Raw genomic sequence first — 24,754 nt, 5'->3', positions numbered from 1 at the left:
AAATTCACTTATTTCTCGCACCCTCATCAAACCTTCACCAGAATAGATCATATTTTTCTAACAATAGGAATGATACCAGAAATTATTGCATCAGATATAATTCCGATTCCGTGGTCTGACCATAATGCAGTATACACTACTATAGCCTCAGCCATACCAAAAGCCCATGACCCAACGTGGTACTTACCAGACATAATGCTCAAACACCCACTACATCAGATGGCCATTGAACAAGCTTTAAAGGAATACATATCAATTAATAATACAACAGACATTTCCCCAATAACCCTGTGGAAAGCTCATAAGCCTGTCTTGCGTGGTACAATACAAAGACAAATGGCACTATTTAAACGGGAACGCAAAAATCTAGCAAAAAAACTAGAACTCAATTTTAATGCAGCCTACATATCATTCCAAGATAATCCATCTCAGAGTACAAAATCTCATCTGGAAAAATCTAGATTGGAATACGATCTATTTCTCACTGAGTCAGTTGATAAATCCCTCAAACGCTCCAAACACAATTTCTACATGAATACAAACAAACCAGGTATATATTTGGCTTGGGCATTAAATTCAACTAACAAATCTTTCAAACCAATACGTTTGAAATTATCAAAAAATGTTTATACTTGTAATCCAGTTAAAATAGTCCATAAATTTCACTCACATCTCGCAACTTTATACAAGACAAACAATGAATTTAATCCTACAGAGGCTGAATCCTTCTCAAAAATAACCTTACCTGAGTTGTCTCAGAATCAAAAAAGCAGTTTGGATGAGTCTATAACTATAGACGAAGTTGCTAACGCCATAAAAGACCTAAAACTTAACAAAAGACCAGGCCCAGACGGCTACTCGGCTTTTTACTATAAAACATTCTCAGAAATACTCTCTCCCATTCTCACTGAAACTTTTAACAAACTTCTAGAAGGACATTCTTTTCGGCAAGAAACACTAATGGCAATTGTTTGTATGATCCAAAAACCCCTTTCTGATGATACTTCCTGTGTGAATTATCGGCCTATCTCTCTGTTAAAACTTGATATTAAATTATTAGCAAAAATAATAGCAAAACGCCTCAATAGCATTATAGGAAAATTAATACATAGAGATCAAGTAGGCTTCATGCCAAATAGACAGGCAGGCGATAATATACGCAGGGCAGTGTTATTGGCACATATTGCTAAAAAACGGAAAATCCCTTTTATGTTTTCTATCTCTCGATATTAAGAGGGCATTTGACACAGTATCCTGGCAATATATGCAATATTCATTACAAAAATGGGGTTTTGGACCCCACTTTTTAACATGGATTAAAGCATTATATAATAAACCCAAAGCCTATATAAAATATGCTGGATACAAATCTGATGCATTTAATATTGAAAGAGGTACCCGACAGGGTTGCCCATTATCTCCCTTATTATTTGCCCTTATACTCGAACCCATGGCCCAATACATCAGAACAAACCAAACTATAACTGGCATTGAAGTAGGAGGTATTACACACAAATTATTTATATTTGCAGACAATATATTACTTTTTCTATCATCACCACAGGTCTCTGGTCCTAACTTAATACCAGCTCTTGATGGATTTGCAGCCCTATCCGGCCTTATGATTAATCCTAAGAAATGCCTAGTGCTTAATATTTCGCTCACAAACATGGAATTGATCCCGGCTAGGGCTGCACTCCCATTCACATGGGCAGAAAAATCAATCCCATATCTTGGAATTCATTTAACAGCATCTCATTCTGACTTATTCTCAACCAATTATCCTCCTGTATTAAGATAGATCACAAATCTAATAAAACAATGGTCGCAACTTCCTTTATCCTGGATAGTGAAGAATAATGCAATCAAAATGACTATTCTACCCAAATTGCTTTATCTATTCAGAGTCCTCCCTATTCCAATTCCTTCCTATTTTTTGAGAATAGTACAAAAAAGAGCAACTTCGTTTATATGGGGCTCTTCTAAACCACGTATACCTATACACACACTACATCTTCCCAAAAATAAAGGAGGCCTGGGATACCCTAATTTTACTAACTACTACAGAGCAGCACATTTGGCCAGTCTGTCCAAATACCATGCAAATCAGGAAATCCCATTATGGGTATTTATAGAGGCTTCAGAAAATGACCCTCTATTAATATCAAACTTGTTATGGCTTGATCCTAAAGACCGCTTTAAAATTCATAATCCCATAACTAAACACTTCTTATCTCTCTGGGATAAACTAAAAACCAAATATCAGTTACAATCTCCACACAATCCTCTCCTTTCTTTTATCAGAAATCCGGCCTTTTATCCGGCATGGATCTACCCAAATTCTTTTAAAGCTTGGACAACATCAGGCATTCAGACACTAAATGACTTCATAGCATCTAAATCATTCCTTTCATTCCCATCGCTTAGAGAAAAATATGATCTACCAAACTCTGAGATATTTAGATATCTCCAAATCAAAAATTTCTATACACCATTCCTAAAGGGGGATACACCATTATCCCAATTATCCATTTTTGAATCAATCTGTACTAAAGGTACAATTTCATCACTTTACAATCAATTATATGGAGTAGTAAATCTTAACAGACCCTCATAAGTTCAGAGGTGGGAGGAGGACCTGGGACGAACTTTAGAAAACACGGACTGGTCTAACATATGGCTCACATCTAAGTCATCTTCACCCAACATCTTAGCACTGGAGACAAATTATAAAGTCCTAACTCGCTGGTACCTTGTACCCGCTAGAGTGGCAAAATATTCACCTAATACCTCAGCTCTTTGTTTTCGAGGATGCCCAGAAATAGGCACACATTTACACATATGGTGGATGTGCCCAGTAATCCAAACCTTCTGGAAGGAAGTCTTCGTGATTGCATCTAAAATATTTAAAAAAATAATACAACCAGATCCATATACCGTGTTTCCCCGATAGTAAGACACCCCCGATTGTAAGACGTATCGGGAGTTTCAGAGGGGTCAGCTAATATAAGCCGTACCCCGAAAGTAAGACATATGTCTTACTTTCGGGGAAACACGGGGGGGATTTGCCTCCAGTGACGTGCGGTACAAAGAGTGGGGCTGGGGGTGCGGGCCGCTGGGGGTGCGGGTCTCTGTCCCCCTCCGTTCTCCCCCTCCGTTCCGCTTTCCTCCTCTGTGCCTCCCAGCTGTCCCCTCCGTTCCCCCCTCCTTCTCTGTCCCCCTCCGTTCTCCCCCTCCGTTCCGCTTTCCTCCTCTGTGCCTCCCAGCTGTCCCCTCCGTTCCCCCCTCCTTCTCTGTCCCACTCCGTTCTCCCCCTCCTTCCTTTGTGTATGGATAGAGTCAGCTGACTCTGTCCATTCACATAACTGAAACATTGTAATCTCCTGTGATTACGATGTGTCAGTTTATGAATGGAGAGAAGCCGCTGTCTTCTCTCCATTCATTCTCAGTGCAGCTGACGCTGCAGAGAAAGGGACTGGGGAATCTCTATCCTCTGTCTCTTTCTCTGTCTCAAGGGGGAGATATCAGAGGTCTGTTAAGACCCCTGATATCTCACCAAAGCCCCCCAACAGGGCTGATTAAAAAAAAAAAACAAAAAAAACACATATTGCAATAAAGAATAAAAAAATTTTTTTTTCCCAATATAAGACATACCCCGAAAGTAAGACATAGTGGGGCTTTTAGGGATAAAAAGAAAGTAAGACACTGTCTTACTTTCGGGGAAACACGGTATAACTTAATCTAAAACCGGAATGGTTAACACTCTCTCAATTCAAACTTATGATCCAACTAATAACGGCTGCAAAACAAACAGTGGCCAAGGCATGGAAATCTCCTACATTGGTACTAGCAGAAACAATTCACAGAATGAATAATACAATGTCCCATGCTAAGATGGTAGCCATCGATCAAAATCAAATTCCAAAATTTGAAAAACTTTGGCATCCTTGGATAAAACAACAGTTCCTGTCAAATTTCAATGACTCTGTCCTGTTGCCATGGTAGCAGATTAAATGACTTACAGAGACACCCATTCTAAGGCTTCAAAGAGAACTAAAAAGAATAATAAACTGACGAGCAGGACAACCTTGTGGACCATACCTCTACCTTTCTACCCTTTTTCTTCTTTCTCTTTCCTTTTCTCCACCTTACGATTAAAGCTCATTATCAGAATTTATTTGACCTATATACACTCTACCTGTAAACAATATGTATAGTAGGTATAAATCATTTAAATACTTACAAAAGTAACTAAGGAAATTATATATATCTTTAATTTAGGTTTACGTGAACCCAAGGTTTAATATATGAAATTTCATGATATTTACCTATATAAACCCTACTGTAAAACAATGAGCTTACTTTATAGATCCTTGTAAACTTACTTTATGTATCTTTATAATATTGTATACTCAATAAACTTCTTTTGACAAGGAAAATTGATCGGTGTGGCCAGCATAAGGCTCGATGCACACCTATGCAGTTTGCTTTTGATCTATTTCTGTAGTGCTCTTTCCTGTGCGTTTTGATTTTTGCGCAGGTGTTTTTGCTGCGATTTGCGTTTTTGCATTTTTTTTGGCCAATTTGTTGGGCAGATTAAAAAACACAAATTGCTGCAAAAACGCATTACATTCTTTTCTGCAGCTTCTCCATTGAAGTATGTTGCGTTAAAAAAAGTCACTGATGCTTTCCAAATACGCAGCGGCTGAAAAAGCATAGATGTGAACGTGTCCCATAGGAAACCATGTAAATGAACTGTAGTCCGTTTCTGCAAAAAGCGCCAAAAAACACATAGATGTGAACCAGGCCTAAGACGTTTAGTAACATAATGGGGTTAAAAAAAACAATATTAGCCCTTTATAGTACAAAAAAAGCAAATAATCAGTACTGTAAGGGGTTCATTTTTTTTTACTGTAGAACTGTGAAAGAAATAGTTACAGTAGCGATAATTTGCTCTTTTTGTACTATAAAGGGCTCATTTTAGTTTTTTTTTTAACCACATTATGTTACTGGCCGATTAATCGATTATGAAAATAGTAATCGATTAATTTCATAATCGATTCGTTGTTTCAGCCCTACTTACAATCAAGCTTACCTGTAGGTACATTGAATATCCCCTAAACATTCCCCCTTTAGGAGATATTCACAATGGCCGATGACATCATCTACACATGTGTACACGGTGTACCTCTCTGACAGCTGTCTGTTCTGTGTGATTTACTTTAGTAAATGCTGATTGCCTGGGCTTCATGCTGATCCAATGGTGATCATATTATATAAATCACTGACCCAGAATAAGTTTGCAGATTAGAAAGTCTCACTTCATTTGCTGCATTCTTCTTCTAGGTCAGGGACTCAGAAAGCACTGAACCCAGTGACAGCCAGGCAGATGGTATCCCCAGGAGGTCAGTAATGGCAGCCGCCATATTCCCCTCAGTTGAGGTTTCCATGAAGTCTGACCAATCAGATGAAGTGTCTCCAATGTATGTTCTGCTCCTTCTACAATACAGATCTCCCTATAAATAGTGATGGATGTGATCTGGGATAACAGGTCCTGGTTCTAGGAAAACCCGTCAGCTGCACAGGTCAGTTACTACATAAACAGATCCAAGCAGACAGGAATCCCAGTGACAGCAGACATTTCCTTTATATGAGTGATAGGAGAACAGCAGATCTCCAGCTGCAGGAGAACTACAAGTCCCAGCAGGCATTGCCATCTCCCTGGTGACTTTCTTCCCTCATTGAGTATGGGGAAGTGATGGGATTTGTAGTTCCCCAGCAGTTGGAGCTGTGCTGTGTGGAGGATCCTGTCACTGTACAGAGGTAAGTGGTCAGGAGATGAGCGTTACTCCATGACTTGTGACTTCATCAGATCAGACTGAGGATGAGAGTTGACAGATATAGAAGATATCAGGGTAGTTGTGTTCTATAAACCAGCAGAGGATGGGAAGGATTTCCTGAGTACAGAACGGAGGAATATTTGTGATGAGGGATTGGATTGTCTATGAAGGGGGATGGGAGGAATCCAGTGTAGAAATATGGGGGCCACCATTGCTGACCCCCCTCTGATAGTGTCCTGGTCACACTCCTCCCTTTACCGCTCTCATCTTCCAGCTCCATCTTCCCTCTCCTATGGATTGTCCAACAATAGATTGTAGAAGTGTTAGAGATCTCTTATCTCTGCCCTCTGATGGTGGACAGACATGGCGGGTGATGAGGACCCCCCTGATAACACACAATGTTCTCTCCTCTTCTCATTTCTATATAAAGTCCTCGGTGATCTCTGTAGGATTGGAATGAAGTTTGTATTTCCTGAACTCTCCCTGAACTCTGTGTGCACTGACAGTATACACTCAGCATGACCTTTCCTGGGTCGGTGTGTCAGTCAGTGATCAGCACAGACTCCATCACTTCTCTTACTGGGACTGATTATTTATCTGTATAATATTATCATTTCTCAGTGTTGTACAATGGATTCATCCCCCTCATATCACCCCCCCTATAGGATGGAACGTTCCTCGTCTCTCTGACAGACTTGGTGTTTTATTGGTTGAGGGGAAACATTAGCCACTAAGCTGGATGAAGACCTTTCATCGGATTGGATGTTGGGGTGATTGACAGCTCAGAGCGTCCAATCAGTGATAAGCAGCTTCTCAGAGATCTCATAGCTGTACAGATTTTTCCTATGATGTGTTTTGTCTCCATTCCTATTGGTTCTTCCAGTCATGTGACCCGGTTCCCTCAGGCGGATTAGCGCTCCATCCCGGGGTGATTGTACACAGTGGTAGGGGGGAGCAGGATGGCGGATCCCTCTTACTCTGCTTCTCATGATGTGTCTGAGGGGGGATTGCTGGGACTTGTAGTTCACCCCATTCTACAGATGGTTAGGGGGATGGTGAGTGTAGAAATATACAGAGTGATGCTCAGTGTCTGTACTATAACAAACTATACATGTCATGTGATCACATACCCCGCCCATCACATATTACACACATCACTTCCTCTGATCCCAGGTCACATCTTCCTCTTCTCTCTGCAGGATTCCATTCCTACCAGTTGATGTACGGCTGTGAGCTGAGAGATGACGGCACCACTGAGGGGTATCAGCAGTACGGATATGATGGGAGAGAATTCATATCTCTGGACACACAGAGAGGGATCTATATCCCAACCATGAATGAGGCTCAGATCACCGCACAGAGATGGAACAGTCCGGAGGTGAGAGATGGGGAGACAGACAAGAATTATCTGGAGAATATCTGTATTCCAGCACTGAAGAGATACATAGAGTACGGGAGAGAAGATCTGGAGAGGAGAGGTGAGCGCACACTATATATATATACATTGTATTATATACTTCCTCTGTATACTCTCTATACATTCTATCTGTATACACAGCACCTCCTACATCATCACACACTCCTCCCACTTCTCTGATAAACCACACCCACTGACACCTGAAACCACACCCACTCCTAATAAGACCCAATACAGCCTGGAGAGTCCTTGGCCCAGAAGTGGGTGGGGTTTAATAAAGTGGGCGTGTCTTCTCATCCCACCAATAGGGACTCATCCTGAGAATCTAAAATAAAAAAACAATGTGTCTGCGCTAGAAAAAATCGCTGCACTCAAAGTGCAGTACCCCTAGGTGCTAAAGTATAAAGTGCACAGTGCTATGTGAAACACAGCAAGTGAGTGATCAAACAAAACAACATATCCATTAAAATATCAAAATAAAATACAAGAGAATATAACAAACAGTGAATAAATGAAGTCCAAAAACGTGTATATCCAATGATATAAAAGTGCCCAAATAAATTAGTCCAAAAATTTGGTGAATTTCACATATCCTATCTTCCAAACTGTGCCACCAAAAAACATGCTGTGGTGTCTTCCAGCCGCCCCCACAGGTGTATATGCTCACCTTCCTGTGTGTGACACAGCGATTAGACTATGTCAAACAAAGCCTTGGAGCCACTCCTGTGCTCATTAGGAACCAGCTGTGCAGACTTCCAATGTTCTCAAGTGGAGATGGTTTATGCAAGAGAAAAAAACTCCATAGCGCAATATGTAGGTATAAAGGATTTTAAAATAATCAGCTCCCCTCACATATATGTGCATGCGTAAAACTACCCCTAAGTGCTAAAGTATAAAGTGCACAGTGCTATGTGAAACACAGCAAGTGAGTGATCAAACAAAACAACATATCAATTAAAATATCAAAATAAAATACAAGAGGATATAACAAACAGTGAATAAATGAAGTCCAAAAACGTGTATATCCAATGATATAAAAGTGCCCAAATAAATTAGTCCAAAAATTTGGTGAATTTCACATATCCTATCTTCCAAACTGTGCCACCAAAAAACATGCTGTGGTGTCTTCCAGCCGCCCCCACAGGTGTATATGCTCACCTTCCTGTGTGTGACACAGCGATTAGACTATGTCAAACAAAGCCTTGGAGCCACTCCTGTGCTCATTAGGAACCAGCTGTGCAGACTTCCAATGTTCTCAAGTGGAGATGGTTTATGCAAGAGAAAAAAACTCCATAGCGCAATATGTAGGTATAAAGGATTTTAATCAAATAATCAGCTCCCCTCACTGGGGTACTCACATATTGTGGGTGCGTGAGTGCACCATCCTTAACAAGCATAAAACGGTCAATCTCTCGGTGTGGTGTGCGGTGCGGCGTGTGTAACGAAAATCTCCTGCTCTCTCTCTGCTGACAGCTCCGTCCAGGCCCCTCCCCTACGCGTGTTCGGCACCGGGACCACGTGCCTTCTTCAGGGGGAATCTCCTGTTATATCCTCTTGTATTTTATTTTGATATTTTAATTGATATGTTGTTTTGTTTGATCACTCACTTGCTGTGTTTCACATAGCACTGTGCACTTTATACTTTAGCACTTAGGGGTAGTTTTACGCATGCACATATATGTGAGGGGAGCTGATTATTTTAAAATCCTTTATACCTACATATTGCGCTATGGAGTTTTTTTCTCTTGCATAAACCATCTCCACTTGAGAACATTGGAAGTCTGCACAGCTGGTTCCTAATGAGCACAGGAGTGGCTCCAAGGCTTTGTTTGACATAGTCTAATCGCTGTGTCACACACAGGAAGGTGAGCATATACACCTGTGGGGGCGGCTGGAAGACACCACAGCATGTTTTTTGGTGGCACAGTTTGGAAGATAGGATATGTGAAATTCACCAAATTTTTGGACTAATTTATTTGGGCACTTTTATATCATTGGATATACACGTTTTTGGACTTCATTTATTCACTGTTTGTTATATCCTCTTGTATTTTATTTTGATATTTTAATGAATATGTTGTTTTGTTTGATCACTCACTTGCTGTGTTTCACATAGCACTGTGCACTTTATACTTTAGCACCTAGGGGTACTGCACTTTGAGTGCAGCGATTTTTTCTAGCGCAGACACATTGTTTTTTTATTTTAATACTTTGCACGAATATGGAACGTGACTGAGTGTTTGCAGCTGGTCTCCACTGTTCACTTATTATTTTGTAGGCATTTATCCGTAAGTGGCTCGCAGGGTTTCATATATATTTTGTCATCCTGAGAATCTGGCTGGGTCTGTCTGTCAGTGATGATCTGTCTGTCCCTCCCAGTCTGTGTCCATTCATGTCTTCCAGTCTGTAGATGTCGGGATCTGTCCGGTCACATCGGTAAGTATTGGGGTGATGTGAGAATAATCTCCCCTCCCCCACAATGACTCCTCCAGGATCTCCCCAGAGATCAGTCACCTCTATACATCTTTTCTTCCTGTGACTGCTTCCATCACACATGTCCCACCGAGTGTTCATCCCACCAGTATGATCCACTCCCTGCACCCCCATACTGGGAGAGTTATCAGGATTTCTACATGTCATAGGAGAACCTCCAACACTGAGTGTATAATACACCATAGAATGTGTGCGATCCACACACCATACAATACACAACAATCCAAACCTAGAAATGTCCAACAAGTGTCTCTCCACCCAACACTGAATTGTGTCTAAAATAAAAGATTTATCAATTGTTCCTCCCTAGAAGGAGAACTAATCCCCGGATCACACTCCGCAACTTCCCACTCACCAAAGTCATCAAAGTTATCAGAGACTTTACTGATCAACATTCCTATCACTTTGATGGATCGATGTCACATCCTTCAATCATAAACATGCGTCACACATCGGGCTTCCCAATCACTTGAACAGGCCGCCCCACACACAACAAACGTCCCAAAGTATCTCCAGAACATTTTCAGTCTTGGAGTGTCGGGTTTTTTTTTTAGTGAATGTTTTGGTGCATTTGTAGAAAATTTTGTGACTCAGCAAAACGCACATCTGCTACCCGTGATTGGGGTGTCATTAACAATGAGGCTGTATTTACATCTGTGTGTTTCCGAATGTGTGGCAACCCGCACAGAAACCGCATGATTTACCGCACATTCCAGGAATGTCCTGCAAATGCACATCATGCTTGTGTCACCATAATGGGAGGACAAGTGCAATGAATCTTCCCGAAATGTGCTGCAAACTGCATCTTCTGTGCTGGTTGCTGTGCAGATACAAGTAGAGCCTAAATGGTAACACAAGCATGACACACATTACCACACGTCTTCAAAATAAATGAACGGCAAAGCATGTATTTTCTTGTTGCCATACATTCATAAACACGCAGATACAAACAAATCAAAACACAAGTGAAACGCACTGCAAAGCATGTATTTTCTTGCTGGTTGCCGTGCGCTTGGAAACACGCAGATGCAAACTAATGGTAACATAAGCGCATTGCCACGTGTTTTCTGTGCGGGTTGTCACGTGTTTTCTGTGTGAGTTTTCACATGTTTTGAAATGCACAGATGAGAACGAAGCCTAAATGGTACTGCAAGTGTGACACACATTGCCATGCGATTATAAACGGACAGAAGCAAATTAATGGTAACACAAGGGTGACACGCATTGCCACATTTTTAAAATGCAAGGCAAAGTGCGTGTTTTCTGTGCGGGTTGCCACATGTTTTTGTAACGAATGGCAAAGCATGCATTTTACTTGCGAGTTTTTATGCATTCATAAATGTGCAGATGCAAACAAATGGTATCGCAAGCATGATGTGCGTTGCTTTGCATCTTTAAAAAGCAAGGCAAAGCACGCATTTTCTGTGCGGGTTGCTGTGTGTTTGAAAATGCACAGATGAGAATGCAGCCTAGATAGTAAGGCAAAGGTGACGCACATTGCCGTCCATTTTTAAAATGCATGGCAAAGCATGCATTTTCTTGCAAGTTGCCATGCGTTTGGAAACGGACATGTGTACGAAGGGTAAAGCAAGTGCGACACGCGTTGCCGCATGTTTTTAAAATGTGTGGCAAAGTGTGCGTTTTCTTGCTGGTTGCCATGCACTTGAAGATTGGGCAGATGCAAATAATTGGTAACACAAGCGCATTGCCACGTGTTTTCTGTGCGGGTTGTGACAAGTTTGGAAACGCACAGATGAGAACGCAGCCTAAATGGTAACAGAAGCATGACGGATACTGCTGAGTTTTTTGAAACGCAGGGCAAAGTATTCGTTTTCTTGTGGGTTGCCACACATTTGGAATGGTGCAGGTGGAAACTTATGGTAACGCGACGCGCATTGCAGTGTGTTTCAGAGGCGTTCAGCAAATCGTGCGTTTTCTTCTGAGTTGTGCGTTTGTAAAACTCACGTTTAGGAGCAGTACACAAAGACTAAATTCACATTCAGGAGAGGAGTGTTTTGACAGAAAAATGCCAAACGCAGCAAAAATGCACCTAAATGTTAGAAGCGTTTAGCACTTCAGCAATTTGTTATTTCAATGGATGGAATAAATATTCTGGCCAATGAAATTAATAAACACCCAAAGCACTTGACACGGGTAAATGCGTGTAATTGTAGTACACACCTTTACCAGCATTTTTTATTTTTTATTTTTTTGCTGCCAGAAGAAAAACATCCAGGGCAGCTGTTCTCGGCGTCCAGTGTGCATGTACCCTAACACAAGCGCAACGCACTTTGCCTCTTGTTTTCAAAACGCACAGCAAAGCATTTTCTATGTGGGTTGCCATGCATTCGGAAACACACAGATGCGAATGCAGCCTATATGGCACTGTAAGCATGACACGTATTGGGTGGGAGTTGCCGTGCGTTTTCAGTGCAGGTTGCGTGCAATCAGAGTAATGCTGCCTAAATGGCAATGCAAGCAGGATGTGCGTTTCCTGTAAGTTTCCTAAACGTGAGTTGCTGCCTGTTCAGAAATGTACAGATGTGAATTCAGGGTAACTGTTAATGATGCCCCAATCACGGTCGGTCCTTCGAGTTACCTCCTCCCCCTCTGCCCTGGTCTGTCTCACACTCCTTCCCCTCCCAGACCCCTTCTACCTTGCCTGCCTACAATGGGTATTGCATGTCCTACCTGGATCCCTTGATGGGCTTGCAGTCTCCTGGCAATCTGCAGGTGTGGGGTGGTCTGAGTCCTCTGGTCCTGTGGGGGGGCAGGGTAAGGTGTAGGCTTGCTTGGTCCCTGACAGCATGCTGTATGCTGCCTGGAGCTCCTGGTGACCTGCATGTAGCAAGTTAGAGTCCCAGCTTGCCTGCTTCAGGGGCTGGAGTTCCAAATTGGGCCCCCCTGTGGCGGGCTTTCCAAAAATTTAGGCTGCGCCCTACTCGGCTGGCTCCATTGCCCACAATCTTCATTTTGGGCACCGCTCACATTGTCTGGGGCAGCACAGCGCCGCTTCCTGGGGGGGTAAATTGGCTGGAAGCACTTGCCTTCCTCTTGATGTGGCCTCTGGTGGTGGATCCAATTGGGTGGCTGTGGTGCCCTTTTTGTGTGGCATGACTGGCGGACATTTTACTGGAGCCCAGCCAACATCTGGGACATTACTGGCTGCATAGCCTTCCTTGCCACGCTACCCGCAGCCCAGTCTCTGCCCCATGCAGGGGTGGTGTGCTGGGCACGATGTACCACCGCAGATTTACCTGGGCGTCAGACTGCTTATTCACTGCATTGCTGGCTGCTGCTCAGCTGTTTGCCTATAGGCTTTACCCCTGCTGACCCTTGGTGTGCTGTCCACTACACTCGGCTGGAGCTGAAGGGCCATTATACTGTTCTGCGGTCTGTGATGGACGGGTCCACTCCTCTTTCTCTGTCATGGCACAGGAGGGGCCCTTGGTCGGTGCTGTCATCACAGCCAATGCTTCAAATAGGAGACTCTGGGTGGGGTATCAGATGAGGTGCTTGTCCCTCTTAGACACAGTGACTAGGTCTAATGAGATCTTTCCATACCTCGAACATTGTGACAGACCTGTCTAAAGGGGTGGGAGTGTCCAGGGCGTCCATTGGTACTTCTCAGGAGCTTGAAGTTCTTCCCTTCTGAGGAAGTGCATTTCTCCTTCAGTGAGGGATCCACATGTTTCGTTGTATAATAAAGCCCCGGTGATTCTGGGAGAGGAATTGTCCATCCTTTAAGGATCCTGTGGACTGCAAAATTGAATTGGTAGCGCGGCCAGGCTCCCTTTTGCTGGGTTGCCATTGTGACCAGTGTTGGCCACAAGCAAAGGCCAAAAGTATGTGACAGATCTGACGTCTTGTCTAGTTCCCCGGGCATATGTTGCCCTGGCGGACCAGTTGATCCAGGGGCTCCAATATATTCATGCCTCTCCCTGGATTTTGTTTCATTTCTTTCAAAGCTCTCTGTTTCAACAGGGTTCTTTAGCGAGTCTTGTGGCTCTAAGGTTGGTCTGCAAACCAGACTTTGAAGGAGGCCTTGTCGGACCTGCCCTTTTTTAGGGAGACCATCTGTTTGGGGCTATGCTGGATGATATCATCAAGCACCCTATGGGTGGCAAATGTACCTTCCTTTTTCTCAGACCAAGAAGGGAAAGGAACCGCATAGGAGGGCTGGGCAGACCTTCACGGCACATAAGCGGACATTTGGTTCCCTTGGGTGCTAGTCTAAGAGCTCCAGCCATTCAAGACTCCCGCCGGTGGCACCATGCGCCCCTGGCCCTAGCCCGCAAATAATTCCTCCCCAGCATGAGGATTTGGCCCAATTTATTTCCAGGGTGAGGGGTCACCTTCATTGGTTTCTGGGCCCTTGGACTCTCATACCTGACAAGTCAAAGCGTTTCCAGGTATTGTACTCCAATCTGTTTCCAAAACGGACAGGATTTGTCCAATCCGGGACCTCAAGGACCTGAATGCCTTTGTGCGGGTTCACAAATTTAAAATGGAATCAATTTGTTCAGTGGTGGCCTCCCCTCCCCCAGGGCGTTTTTTATTTTCCCTGGCGTCTATAGACATCAAGGACACTTATCTACACATTCCCATCTGCAAGAAACATCAGCATTTCCTACTCTTTGCTAACAGGGACACGCTTCACCAATTTGTAATGCTGCCCTTCGGTCCGGCTTCCACTCTCCGGGTGTTTACTAAGGTCTTGGCCCAGATTCTTGGAACAAGGGATTGCTGTGATCGGCGACATGGTCGACTTGCTCCTGCTTTCAGAGACCCGCTCATGCCTGCTGGACAGTGTGGAGATCACTATGCGTTCCTTACAGGACTTCGGGTGGATCCTGAAGCTCAAAAAATTATTGATCTCATCCCAGTGCCTGAAGAATCTGGGGCTGATCCTCGATTCGGAGCAGGCCAAGGTGTTTTTACTGTTTGGACATACTACAGAACCTCGGGTCCATACTACAGAACCTTGGCTTCGAAGAGCCCCTCTTTGTGAGTTTGCATGTAGATTTTAGGTCTGATGGTGGCTACCTTCGGAGCGGTTTCATATTACCAGTTCCATACGAGAACACTTCAGAAGGTACTCCTATCCCTATAGCACAGGTCTTCTGCTTCCTTAGAAATTCGCATTTACCTGGAACAGGTGAGGAGGACCTTTCTTTTCTGGTGGCTACGGTATCCGACTCTACGGAATGGAAAGTCCTTCCTTCCCCTTCGATGAACTGTGGTCTTAACGGGTGCCAGCCTTTTGGGCTGGGGCGGAGTCTTGGGATCAGACTAGGCTCATGGTCGCTAGACGCCTGAGAAGGCTCATCTGCCTAACATCTTCCTTGAGCTTGGGACAATCAGGTTTTCGCTGTCCCATTGGACAGATCGAATACATAGTCTGCTGAGCGGGATCCAGTCAGACAACACAATCATGGTGGTGTATATCAATCATTAAGGAGCATGAGAAGTGCATCAGCGGTCCTGGAGGTGTCTCGCATCCTGCGGTGGGCAGGAAAGGTTTGTTCTGACTCTGTCTGCCGTACACATTCCGAGAGCTAAAAGATTATCTTAGCTGTCGGTTGCTGGATTAGGGCAATGTGGAGGTGTTTTATCGGCTCTGCCTTTCGCTGGAGGACACTGGATGTGGTTTTTGTGATGTTCCGCATCAATGGGAAGGTTCTAAGGTCCATGGCAAGCTCATTGGATACTCTGGCGGATGCGACAGATGCACTAGGTGGCTTTGTGGGGCCCATGCATTCTCATCTACACTTTTCTGCCCCTCAGACTGGTTTCTCATCTATGTAGGATAGGGGCTGGAAGAGTCTAGGTCACCCTCGTGACTTTGGACTGGCCTTGCAGTCCGTAGTACGCCATTGTGGTGCGGTTGGTTGTGGATGCCCTCTGGCGGCTGCCTCCTCAACAGGACCTTTCTCAGGTGCCAGTGTTCTGCTCTGCTTTACCGTCGCTGGCTTGATGGCGTTGCTATTGAAAGCCAGGTTTTGAAGGATGGGGATTGTCTGGCTAGGTGATTCCAGCTATGTTAATGACTCGCAAATCTACCTCCTGGATGATATATCTTCACACCTGGAGAGCTTATATCTTTGGTGTGAAGCCTTTGGGTTCCACCCTCGTTCTTCTCTGTGGCTCCTGCGTTGGCCTTCCTCCAGCGTGGTGTGGATCAGAAGCTTGCATTGCGCACAATCAAGGGTCAAGTCTTTGCTCTGGCAGTTTTCTTTTAGGGTCCCTTTGGTCTGCACTGTAAATTATACATGGGAGTTTACTCCCACATTTACCGCTTACAGACTGGAAGACTTGGCTCCTAACCAGTCCATTTTTTGCAATACGGCAATGCATCAGTTTAACTGACAAATGCGCGGTCATGCAACACTGTACCCAAACAAAATTGACGTCCTTTTTTTCCCACAAATAGAGCTTTCTTTTGGTGGTATTTGATCACCTCTGCGGTTTTTATTTTGTGTGCTATAAACAAACAAAAAACAATATTTTTTTACTTTCTGCTATAATAAATATCCCCAAAATGTTTTTAAAAAACAAATTTCTTTATCCAGATAATGCAGATATATATTCTTCTTCATATTTTTGGAGGAAAAATAAGCGTATATTGGTTTGCGCAAAAATTATAGCATCTACAAACTAGGGGAACTTTTATGGCTTTTTTTTATTTTTAAAATGTTTTCACTAGTAATGGCGGTGGTTTGCGATTTTTAGCGGTACTGCGACATTGCGGCGGACAGATTGGTCAATTTTGACACATTTTTGGGACCATTGACATTTTACAGCAATCCGTGCTATAAAAATGCACTGGGGTTAACACTAGGGGGCGATCAAGGGGTTAAATATGGTCCCTAGTTAGTGTTTCTAACTGTATGGGGATAAGACTGAATGGGGGAGAAGACATATCAATGCTCCTACTTACTAGGAACAAACAATATGTCTCCTCTCCCCTGACAGAACAGGGATTTGTGTGTTTACACACACAAATCCCCATTCTATCTCTCGATCCTGCAGTCGCGGGTGGCTGGGGGCAATCGCGCCCGCTGGCCACGCGCATTGGTTCCCTCGCCGTGGCGCGGGCGGCTCTTAAAGGGAAAGACGTACCCGAACGGCGATTTGCGGGAATGTGCCACTTTGCCAATGTATATCGGCATGAGCCAGTCGGCAAGTGGTTAAGACAAATGCCTTAACCGCACTTTTGTTCAAGGGGTTCATCAGGTAGTGCCCTCTGTGCTCCCTGTTACCTTCATGGGAGTTGAATTTTGGTGCTGTCGGCTCTTCTGCAGCCTCCCTTTGAGAGCATTCGGGATATTCCCTTGCTTACGTTTTCACAAACAGTTGCCTGCCTTGTCGCTGTGACACAAGCCACCTTACCTTTTTTTTTCACAAGGACAGGGTGGTGCTTTGACCTTCCCTTCCTTTCTGCCAATGGTGGTGTTGATCTTTCACTTGAATGAGGACATTGTCCTTCCTTCTCTGTGTTCTCAGCTATCGCACCCTAAAGAGGTAGCTCTGCACTCCTTGGCCATTGGCTGTGCACTCGCATATACCTTCTGTGGTGGCTGCTTTTCGGAGGTCTAATTTCCCTTTATGTTCTCAGTCCAAAGAGAGGCTCTTCTTCCACCATTTCTCATTTGGATTCAGCGGACGATATTGCAGGCATAAGCCATTAACGGGTGAGAAACTCCCTTCCCTGTTACAGCGCACTCCACCAGGGCGGTTAGCGCCTCCTGGGCATTCCGACATAAGGTGTCTTTCCCAGTTTGCAAGTGGCGAACTGGACGTCTGTGTGCAGGTTTACTAAGTTCTATAGTGTTAATGTGTTGGCATCTTCTGATGCTTTCTTTTGGTTGCAAGGTTATGCAGTCAGCTGTTTAAGACTCTTGGCCATCTCTTGGGGTGGTGCAGAGTGTTTGGCTTTTTGCCTGGGTTTTCTCCCCTGTTGGCCAGTTTTCCCGCCCCTTGTGGCACTGCTTGGGGACATCCCTGTTTGGTCATGGATAATAAAGAAGCAGCTGTCAATGAACATAAGAGAAAATTGGATTTTTTGTTACTTGCTATAAAATCCCTTTCCTGACAGACTCCATGGCAGCATACGTGTGGGTTTAGCCCCGCCTACACTACTACCCTATAGGACCCCACTCCCATACATCTAAAAAAAGCTATGTTCCTTTTTTGTCCACCGAAGGACCGAGTTAGTGGTTCTCCTACCTGAAGTAATCTACTGCGATCAGGACAGGCTGATCTGCGACCTGACAGAGGAGTCTCGTTACTCTGATAAGCCCTAGCTATTAGCGGGGTATGGAGTAGGCAAGCGGAGCAATCGCTGGAAGAGCTAAAGGCCTGGCCATTGGCAGACAAGCAGCTCATCAGCTACATAGCCTAGCTAATAGCAGGTGGCCCTATCTGCCACAAGTCCGGCATGGCCAACCTACCTCCGGCCTGGCACGATCCTGGGAAGGAGCGGTGAGAAGTATTGTTTCATGGCAGCCATGTGTAATATTTGTTTCTTTCTCCCTTTCTTCCTTTCCCTGGTGCTAGCGTCCCCCGGCTATGGCTGGCTCTTCCCTGCGTTCCAGCCACCGCTCTTGCTGGGTTCGTCTCCACGGTTGCTATGCGCGTGCATGGAAAGAGAGTGAGGCTTGGTTCGCGCATTTCCATTAAAATGGTGGTGGTCGTGCATGTGGTGACATCACGGAGGCGCCGTATTTAAACTGGGAAAGAGCCTGTAAGTTTCAGGAATGTTTGTGGGTGTGAGCGGTGACTTCCTTAGGCTACTGGACCTAGGCTTGAAGGTAGGGTTACCTGCCCTTTAATGCTGTATGTTTTGCTCCTTGGGCACTGACCTGGTTATTTAATTACAGCCTCCTGTTGGATATCTCCAGGATTATGGATGCATCACCGCCTTCGTGAGGCCAACCCTCTCCCAGCAGGTACATATATGGGGGGTCTCCCCTGGGTATTGCCTGCGGGAAGGGGACAAAGGGTACAGCGGCACTTGTGTCTCTCCTAATGTTGCCTTGTGGTCACTCTCTCCCTCTCTCTTCCAATCATACAGCCCTTCTAGGTCTGATCCTCAGCACAGCACACGCAAAGGAAGAGACTCATCTAAGTCGCATCAGTGGCACTCTTCCGGATCCAGTCACCACAGTTCCCTCTCTAAGTTCGAGGCACCGCAGTAAAGACCCGACTCGCCCCCCCACGTCTCACCCCAGCAGGTCAACTGAGGATGTTTGCTGGGAATGTAGGGCCCGGGTTCCGGCTGGAAGATTCCTCTGTGTCCCCTGTTACACCAAGGCAGCGGGTAAAAGAGCAGGTACAGACCATCAGTTAGGGTACTTAGTATAGCGGGTCATGAAAGAATCCCTGAAAGATAGGAAGGCTGGCCAGACCCACAAATCCCCTGCAGAGCTGCGACGCTCACCAGCGAGGGAGGCGCAAGTCCAGGACACGTGGGAGTCCTCCCAGCCAAGTCGCCCATCTGCTGTCCCCTTGGACAGTGAATCGGAAGTGGAAGATCCTTGTGTGGGCTTCGACTTCGCTTTGGTTCAGCCCCTGTGAGGGCAGTGAGAGAAGCCCTAAATTGGGAGGAACCGGTGGTGTCCCCTCCTAAGCAGAGGAAATTCTTTAAACAACTAAATAAGGAGCGTCTAAACTTCCGTTCCCTCACTGATTGGGTGAAGTCATCTTGGATGAGTGGAATAAAGTGGAGAAGAAAAACTCCATGCTATCTAAAATATTAAAACTTTATCCCTTTAAGGAAGAAGTTAAGCATCTAGAGTTGGCGCCTCTGGTGGATGCAGCCATAATCAGGCATGTGACCCTTCCTCTGGAAGACACTTTTTTTTTTAAGACCCCTCTGGAGAGGCAGATCGACTCTGACCTTAAGCGGCTCTACCTAACAGGCTTGCAAGGCAGCACTGGCCTTAGCCGCAATGTCCAAAGCCATGGAGATCTGGACGGACAACATCGATGAGACTCTCAGAAACATGAAATGTCCAGAAGTTCACCCATTCAGGCATCTGCCTTTCTGGGGGAGGCTTTCATTGACATCATCCGCCTGCTGGCTCGGGTTATACTTTCAGCGGTCACTGCCAAGTGCGCCCTGTGGCTCCGTTCGTGGTTAGCGGACCCAGGACCTAAACAGGTGTGGCGCCGGATTTCCTTTGAGGGTTCTTCCCTCTTTGGCAACAAATTGGATAGCACCATAACCCAGGCCATGGGTGGCAAGTCGGGGTTCCTCTCTCAGGACGGGCGCCTACAGAGCCAAGGAAGCAGAATTCTGAACGTGCTAGAGAAGCATGTAGTTATAAGCCTGGCTGTGAATTTGCAAGAACCTGGAAGTCAAGGCAGTCTTGTTTCAAGAAACCCGCCAACGCTGTTATTGATTAACATTTTTAATCAATAACAACGTTGTTATTTGGTGACAGGTGGAGGTTTGATACATTTTATGATGTTTTTTCTTTACAATTTTCTGTGTCCAATAAACTGATTCAATTTTGATACTGCATAAACGTCTGGGGTCACTTTATACCTGCTTCTCCCATCAATAAACTCAGTTTCTCCTTTTTCTGGTATGTAGACCCACCCCTCCAAGAGGGGGAATAACAAATGCTTTATAAGTTCCAAGTGATTCCCCTCTACAAGGGTGAGTCCTCTCCTTTGCTGTTGATCCAATTATGACCTGGGCTTTAGAAGAACTTGTCTAACATTTCAGCAGCATACGTACTCGGGGTCCAGAATGTACAAGCAGATTTTCTTTCGAGTCCACCTGGACAATGAGTGGGCTCTCCACAAGGAAGTGTTTGCATGGCTCTTGACCCTGGGGTTTTCACCAGAAGTCAACCTCCTCTTCACATCTCCATGCAACAACAAACTGGCAAGATATTACTCAAGGTTCCGAGACCCTCAGGCCTATGGAGTGGATGCCCTCATGGATCAATGGAGGTTCCACAGAGCCTACGCCTTTCCTTCGATTCCAGTGATCCTCCAGTTCTTACGGAGACTCAGAATAGAGAAGGTGGAGGTGGTAGAGATAATCCCTTTCTGGCCCAACAGGCTATGGTTTCCTCTCTTGAGGCTACTCGGCTATCGGGATCTGGTTCTCCTGCCTCTCAGGGCATGGCTCTGCTCCCCTGCACCTCAAGGCCTGGTTCTTCAGAGGGGAAGGCTGGAGGTGCTAGGCTGTCCAGAAGAGGTCATTCCTACACTCTTGAGTGCTAGGAGAACAAGCACCAAGAGGGTCTATGAGAAAATATGGGCCAGATTTACAAACCATATGTCTTCCAGAGCCAACCCGTGTAGTGACCCAGCAGTCCAGGATATCCTATGTTTCCTGCAATCGGGCTTAGACCCAGCCCTGTCAGCTCCCTCCGGGTATAGGTGCCGGCTATTTCAGCATTCACGGGAGTATCTTGGGCCAGGCACACCCTTGTTTGCCAATTCCTCAAGGGGGCAATCAGGCTCAGGCCCCAAAGGTAGCCGAGATTCCCCAAGTGTGATCTCCCACTGGTCCTTGAGTTCTTCCCTCAGCTCGGGTCAGAACCTGCAAGCCACTCTCAATCAAGGCCTCTGCCTGTGGGAGTCATGCTTGTAATGTCAGCCTTGCAAAGCCTCATGGGACTTGTAGTTTCACAACAGCTGGAGGGCCACCAGTTTGAGACACCTGCTTTAGATCCTTTAGCCAAGGACGCTGCCACATTGGCATCTGTTTGATCTGCAGTTGCCATGGTGCTACAGTTATGACACCAGACACAAAAACTTCTGTGTTTATCCTCATGACATATCACAGGAAGCACCTCCATGGTTAACAGAGGACAGAATTAAAATTAAAATTAGACTTGGGAAACTTAACATTAATAAATCACCAGGACCAGATGGCTTGCACCTGAGGTTACTTAGGGAACTCAATCAAGTAATTGCCAGACCATTGTTCCTAATTTTTACTGACAGTCTACTGACTGGAATGGTAGCAGCTGATTGGAGAAAAGCCAATGTAGCACCAATGTTTAAAAAGGGCCCAAAATACATCACTGGGAATTACAGACCAGTTAGCCTAACATCAATAGTATGTAAATTATTGGAGGGGACGATAAGGGACTATATACAAGATTTTAGTAATGAGAATGGTATCAGCAGTAATCAGCATGGATTCATGAAGAATCGTTCTTGCCAAACCAATCTATTAACCTTCTATGAGGAGGTGAGTTGCCATCTAGATAAAGGAAGGCCCGTAGACGTGGTGTATCTGGATTTTGCAAAAGCATTTGATACAGTTCCCCATAAACGTTTACTGTACAAAAAAAGGTCCGTTGGCATGGACCATAGGGTGAGTACATGGATTGAAACCTGGCTACAAGGGCGAGTTCAGAGGGTGGTGATAAATGGGGAGCACTTGGAATGGTCAGGGGTGGGTAGTGGGGTCCCCCAGGGTTCTGTGCTGGGACCAATCATGTTTAATTTGTTTATAAACGACCTGGAGGATGGGGTAAACAGTTCAATCTCTGAATTTGCGGACGATGCTACGCTAAGCAGGGCAATAACTTCTCCGCAGGATGTGGAAACCTTGCAAAAAGATCTGAAAAAATTAATGGGGTGGGCAACTAGATGGCAAATGAGGTTCAATGTAGAAAAATGTAAAATAATGCATTTGGGTGGCAAAAATATGAATGCAATCTATACACTGGGAGGAGAACCTCTGGGGGAATCTAGAATGGAAAAGGACCTGGGGGTCCTAGTAGATGATAGGCTCAGCAATGGCATGCAATGCCAAGCTGCTGCTAACAAAGCAAACAGAATATTGGCATGCATTAAAAAGGGATCAACTCCAGAGATAAAATGATAATTCTCCCGCTCTACAAGACTCTGGTCCGGCCGCACCTGGAGTATGCTGTCCAGTTCTGGGCACCAGTCCTCAGGAAGGATGTACTGGAAATGGAGCGAGTACAAAGAAGGGCAACAAAGCTAATAAAGGGTCTGGAGGATCTTAGTTATGAGGAAAGGTTGCGAGCACTGAACTTATTCTCTCTGGAGAAGAGACGCTTGAGAGGCGATATGATTTCAATATACAAATACCGTACTGGTGACCCCACAATAGGGATAAAACTTTTTCACAGAAGGGAGTTTAACAAGACAGGAAGGATGTGGAATTCCCTTCCACAGGCAGTGGTCTCAGCGGGGGGGCATCGATAGTTTCAAGAAACTATTAGGCCCCTTTCGCACTGAGGCAGTGGGTGTGTCGGCGGTAAAGCGCTGCTATTTTTAGCGGCGCTTTACCTTCAATTTTGTGGCGCTATGTGGCCGCTAGCGGGGCGCTTTTACCCCCCGCTAGCAGACGAGAAAGGGTTAAAACCACCGCTAAGCACTGCTGCAGCAGCGCTATGCCGGCGGTATAGCTGCACTGCCCCTTTGATTTCAATGGGCAGGAGCGGTGAAGGAGCAGTATATACACCGCTCCTTCACCGCTCCAAAGATGCTGCTAGCAGGACTTTTTTTAGCGTCATGCCAGCTCTGTAGCGCCTGCAAAGCGCCCCAGTGTGAAAGGGGTCTTAGAGCACCTGAATGACCGCAACATACAGGGATATACGATGTAATACTGACATATAATCACATACATAGGTTGGACTTGTGTCTTTTTTCAACCTCACCTACTATGTAACTATGTTACATTTGATGGCTTGACAGTTTAGTTGAGAGCACAAGACCCTGTGACCGTTATCATTCTCACCACGCTTTTGGAAACTGTTAAATTGATGGGTTTAATTCGACTTCAGCATGTAGAGAGAACAAAATATTTACCCTTTCACTGCCAGAGCTGTTTTTGTAAAAAAAAATTTGCACACAAAAAAAAAAAATAGGTAGAAAGATTAGTCATAACCCCTAAACATTATATATTTTCTGAAAGCAGAGACCCTGAAAAATAAAATGGTAATCGTTCCAATTGTTTGTCACATGATATAAACGCAACGGTCTATCCCTATCAAGCACACATGTTCAGGAAAAAAAAAGTACACTAAAGTTAATTTTAGTGCACAGATGCACAATATATTACCCAATTTTCACAAAATATTTAAATATACTTAATTGCACCAAGTCAATAGATAAGCAACATGTAAAACCTTAAAATTGTGTCGGTGAAATGGTGACAAACTTCGGTACCCAACATTGTCCAATAGATGACAATATAAAACCTCTTATTGCTCTCACTCCAGTGTGTGCGGTGATATGTAATGTGTAGCACAACCGACAGTTTTATGCATAGGTTTCCCCAATATGTGCACTTCTATACAAACGTGCATGGGGTCGGGGGGACTAAAAATAGGATTGTTGGGGACTTAACCCTTTCGCTGCAACAGCTACATCAACTGCAGTGTAAATGTGACAAGCCAAATCTTGGCTGTAAGGTGGAAACGTAGTGTACAGCTGAATCACTTCCAGTGACCCCCTCTGCAAGATCCCTTGCCATGTTTTCTGGGCTCCACTATCCCAATTGTAGGCCCAGGACCCCCACGGCAGGTGCCATTGGGTAGAGGGGAGGGAGACCAGAGAACTAGAATGCACATGGAGGTGACATGCATTACATCACTTCCCAGTTCAGCTATCACTTTCCCCGGCTGTCGTAGCCAAGGAAGAAGCTAATGAAGAACAATCTGTGATTACCTTCAGTAGAAGGCAGGCGAGACATCAGGGGGCTATTGGTCTCATTAAAGAGAACCTGTCATAACAAAATGATATAACATATGTAATATGTCAGCCCTCAAAAATTCCACTCACCTGCTCGCATTTTGCAAGTGGATTTTGGGGGCTGGCGAGTGTGGACTGCCTGGGAGAGGGGGGCAAGCACCGTCGGCAGCCTGGATAGTATGGGAGCCATTTACCCAGCGATTGTAGGGGAAGAGAGAGGAGAGCCGCTGCTGCCTGGTTGATTAGAGCGCGGGGCACATAAGAGCTTGCATTTCAATAGCTGTGTGTTTCCCGCCGCGCGTCG

General features: G+C 45.0%; 1 protein-coding gene across 1 annotated transcript in view; it reads left to right on the top strand.

Annotated features, from left to right (window-relative positions):
• Nucleotides 1-24,754, top strand: part of LOC141107525 (class I histocompatibility antigen, F10 alpha chain-like) — a 142,760-nt gene that overhangs the window by 98,217 nt on the left and 19,789 nt on the right. The window contains exon 3 of the mRNA XM_073598316.1: nt 7,040-7,318. Within this exon, the coding sequence (XP_073454417.1) occupies nt 7,040-7,318 (279 nt within the window). The remainder of the gene's footprint in view (nt 1-7,039; nt 7,319-24,754) is intronic.

Source organism: Aquarana catesbeiana, linkage group LG09, assembly GCF_042186555.1.
Source record: "Aquarana catesbeiana isolate 2022-GZ linkage group LG09, ASM4218655v1, whole genome shotgun sequence".
Classification (NCBI taxonomy): Eukaryota; Metazoa; Chordata; class Amphibia; order Anura; family Ranidae; genus Aquarana; species Aquarana catesbeiana.
This window is presented reverse-complemented; position numbering and strand designations above follow the sequence as displayed.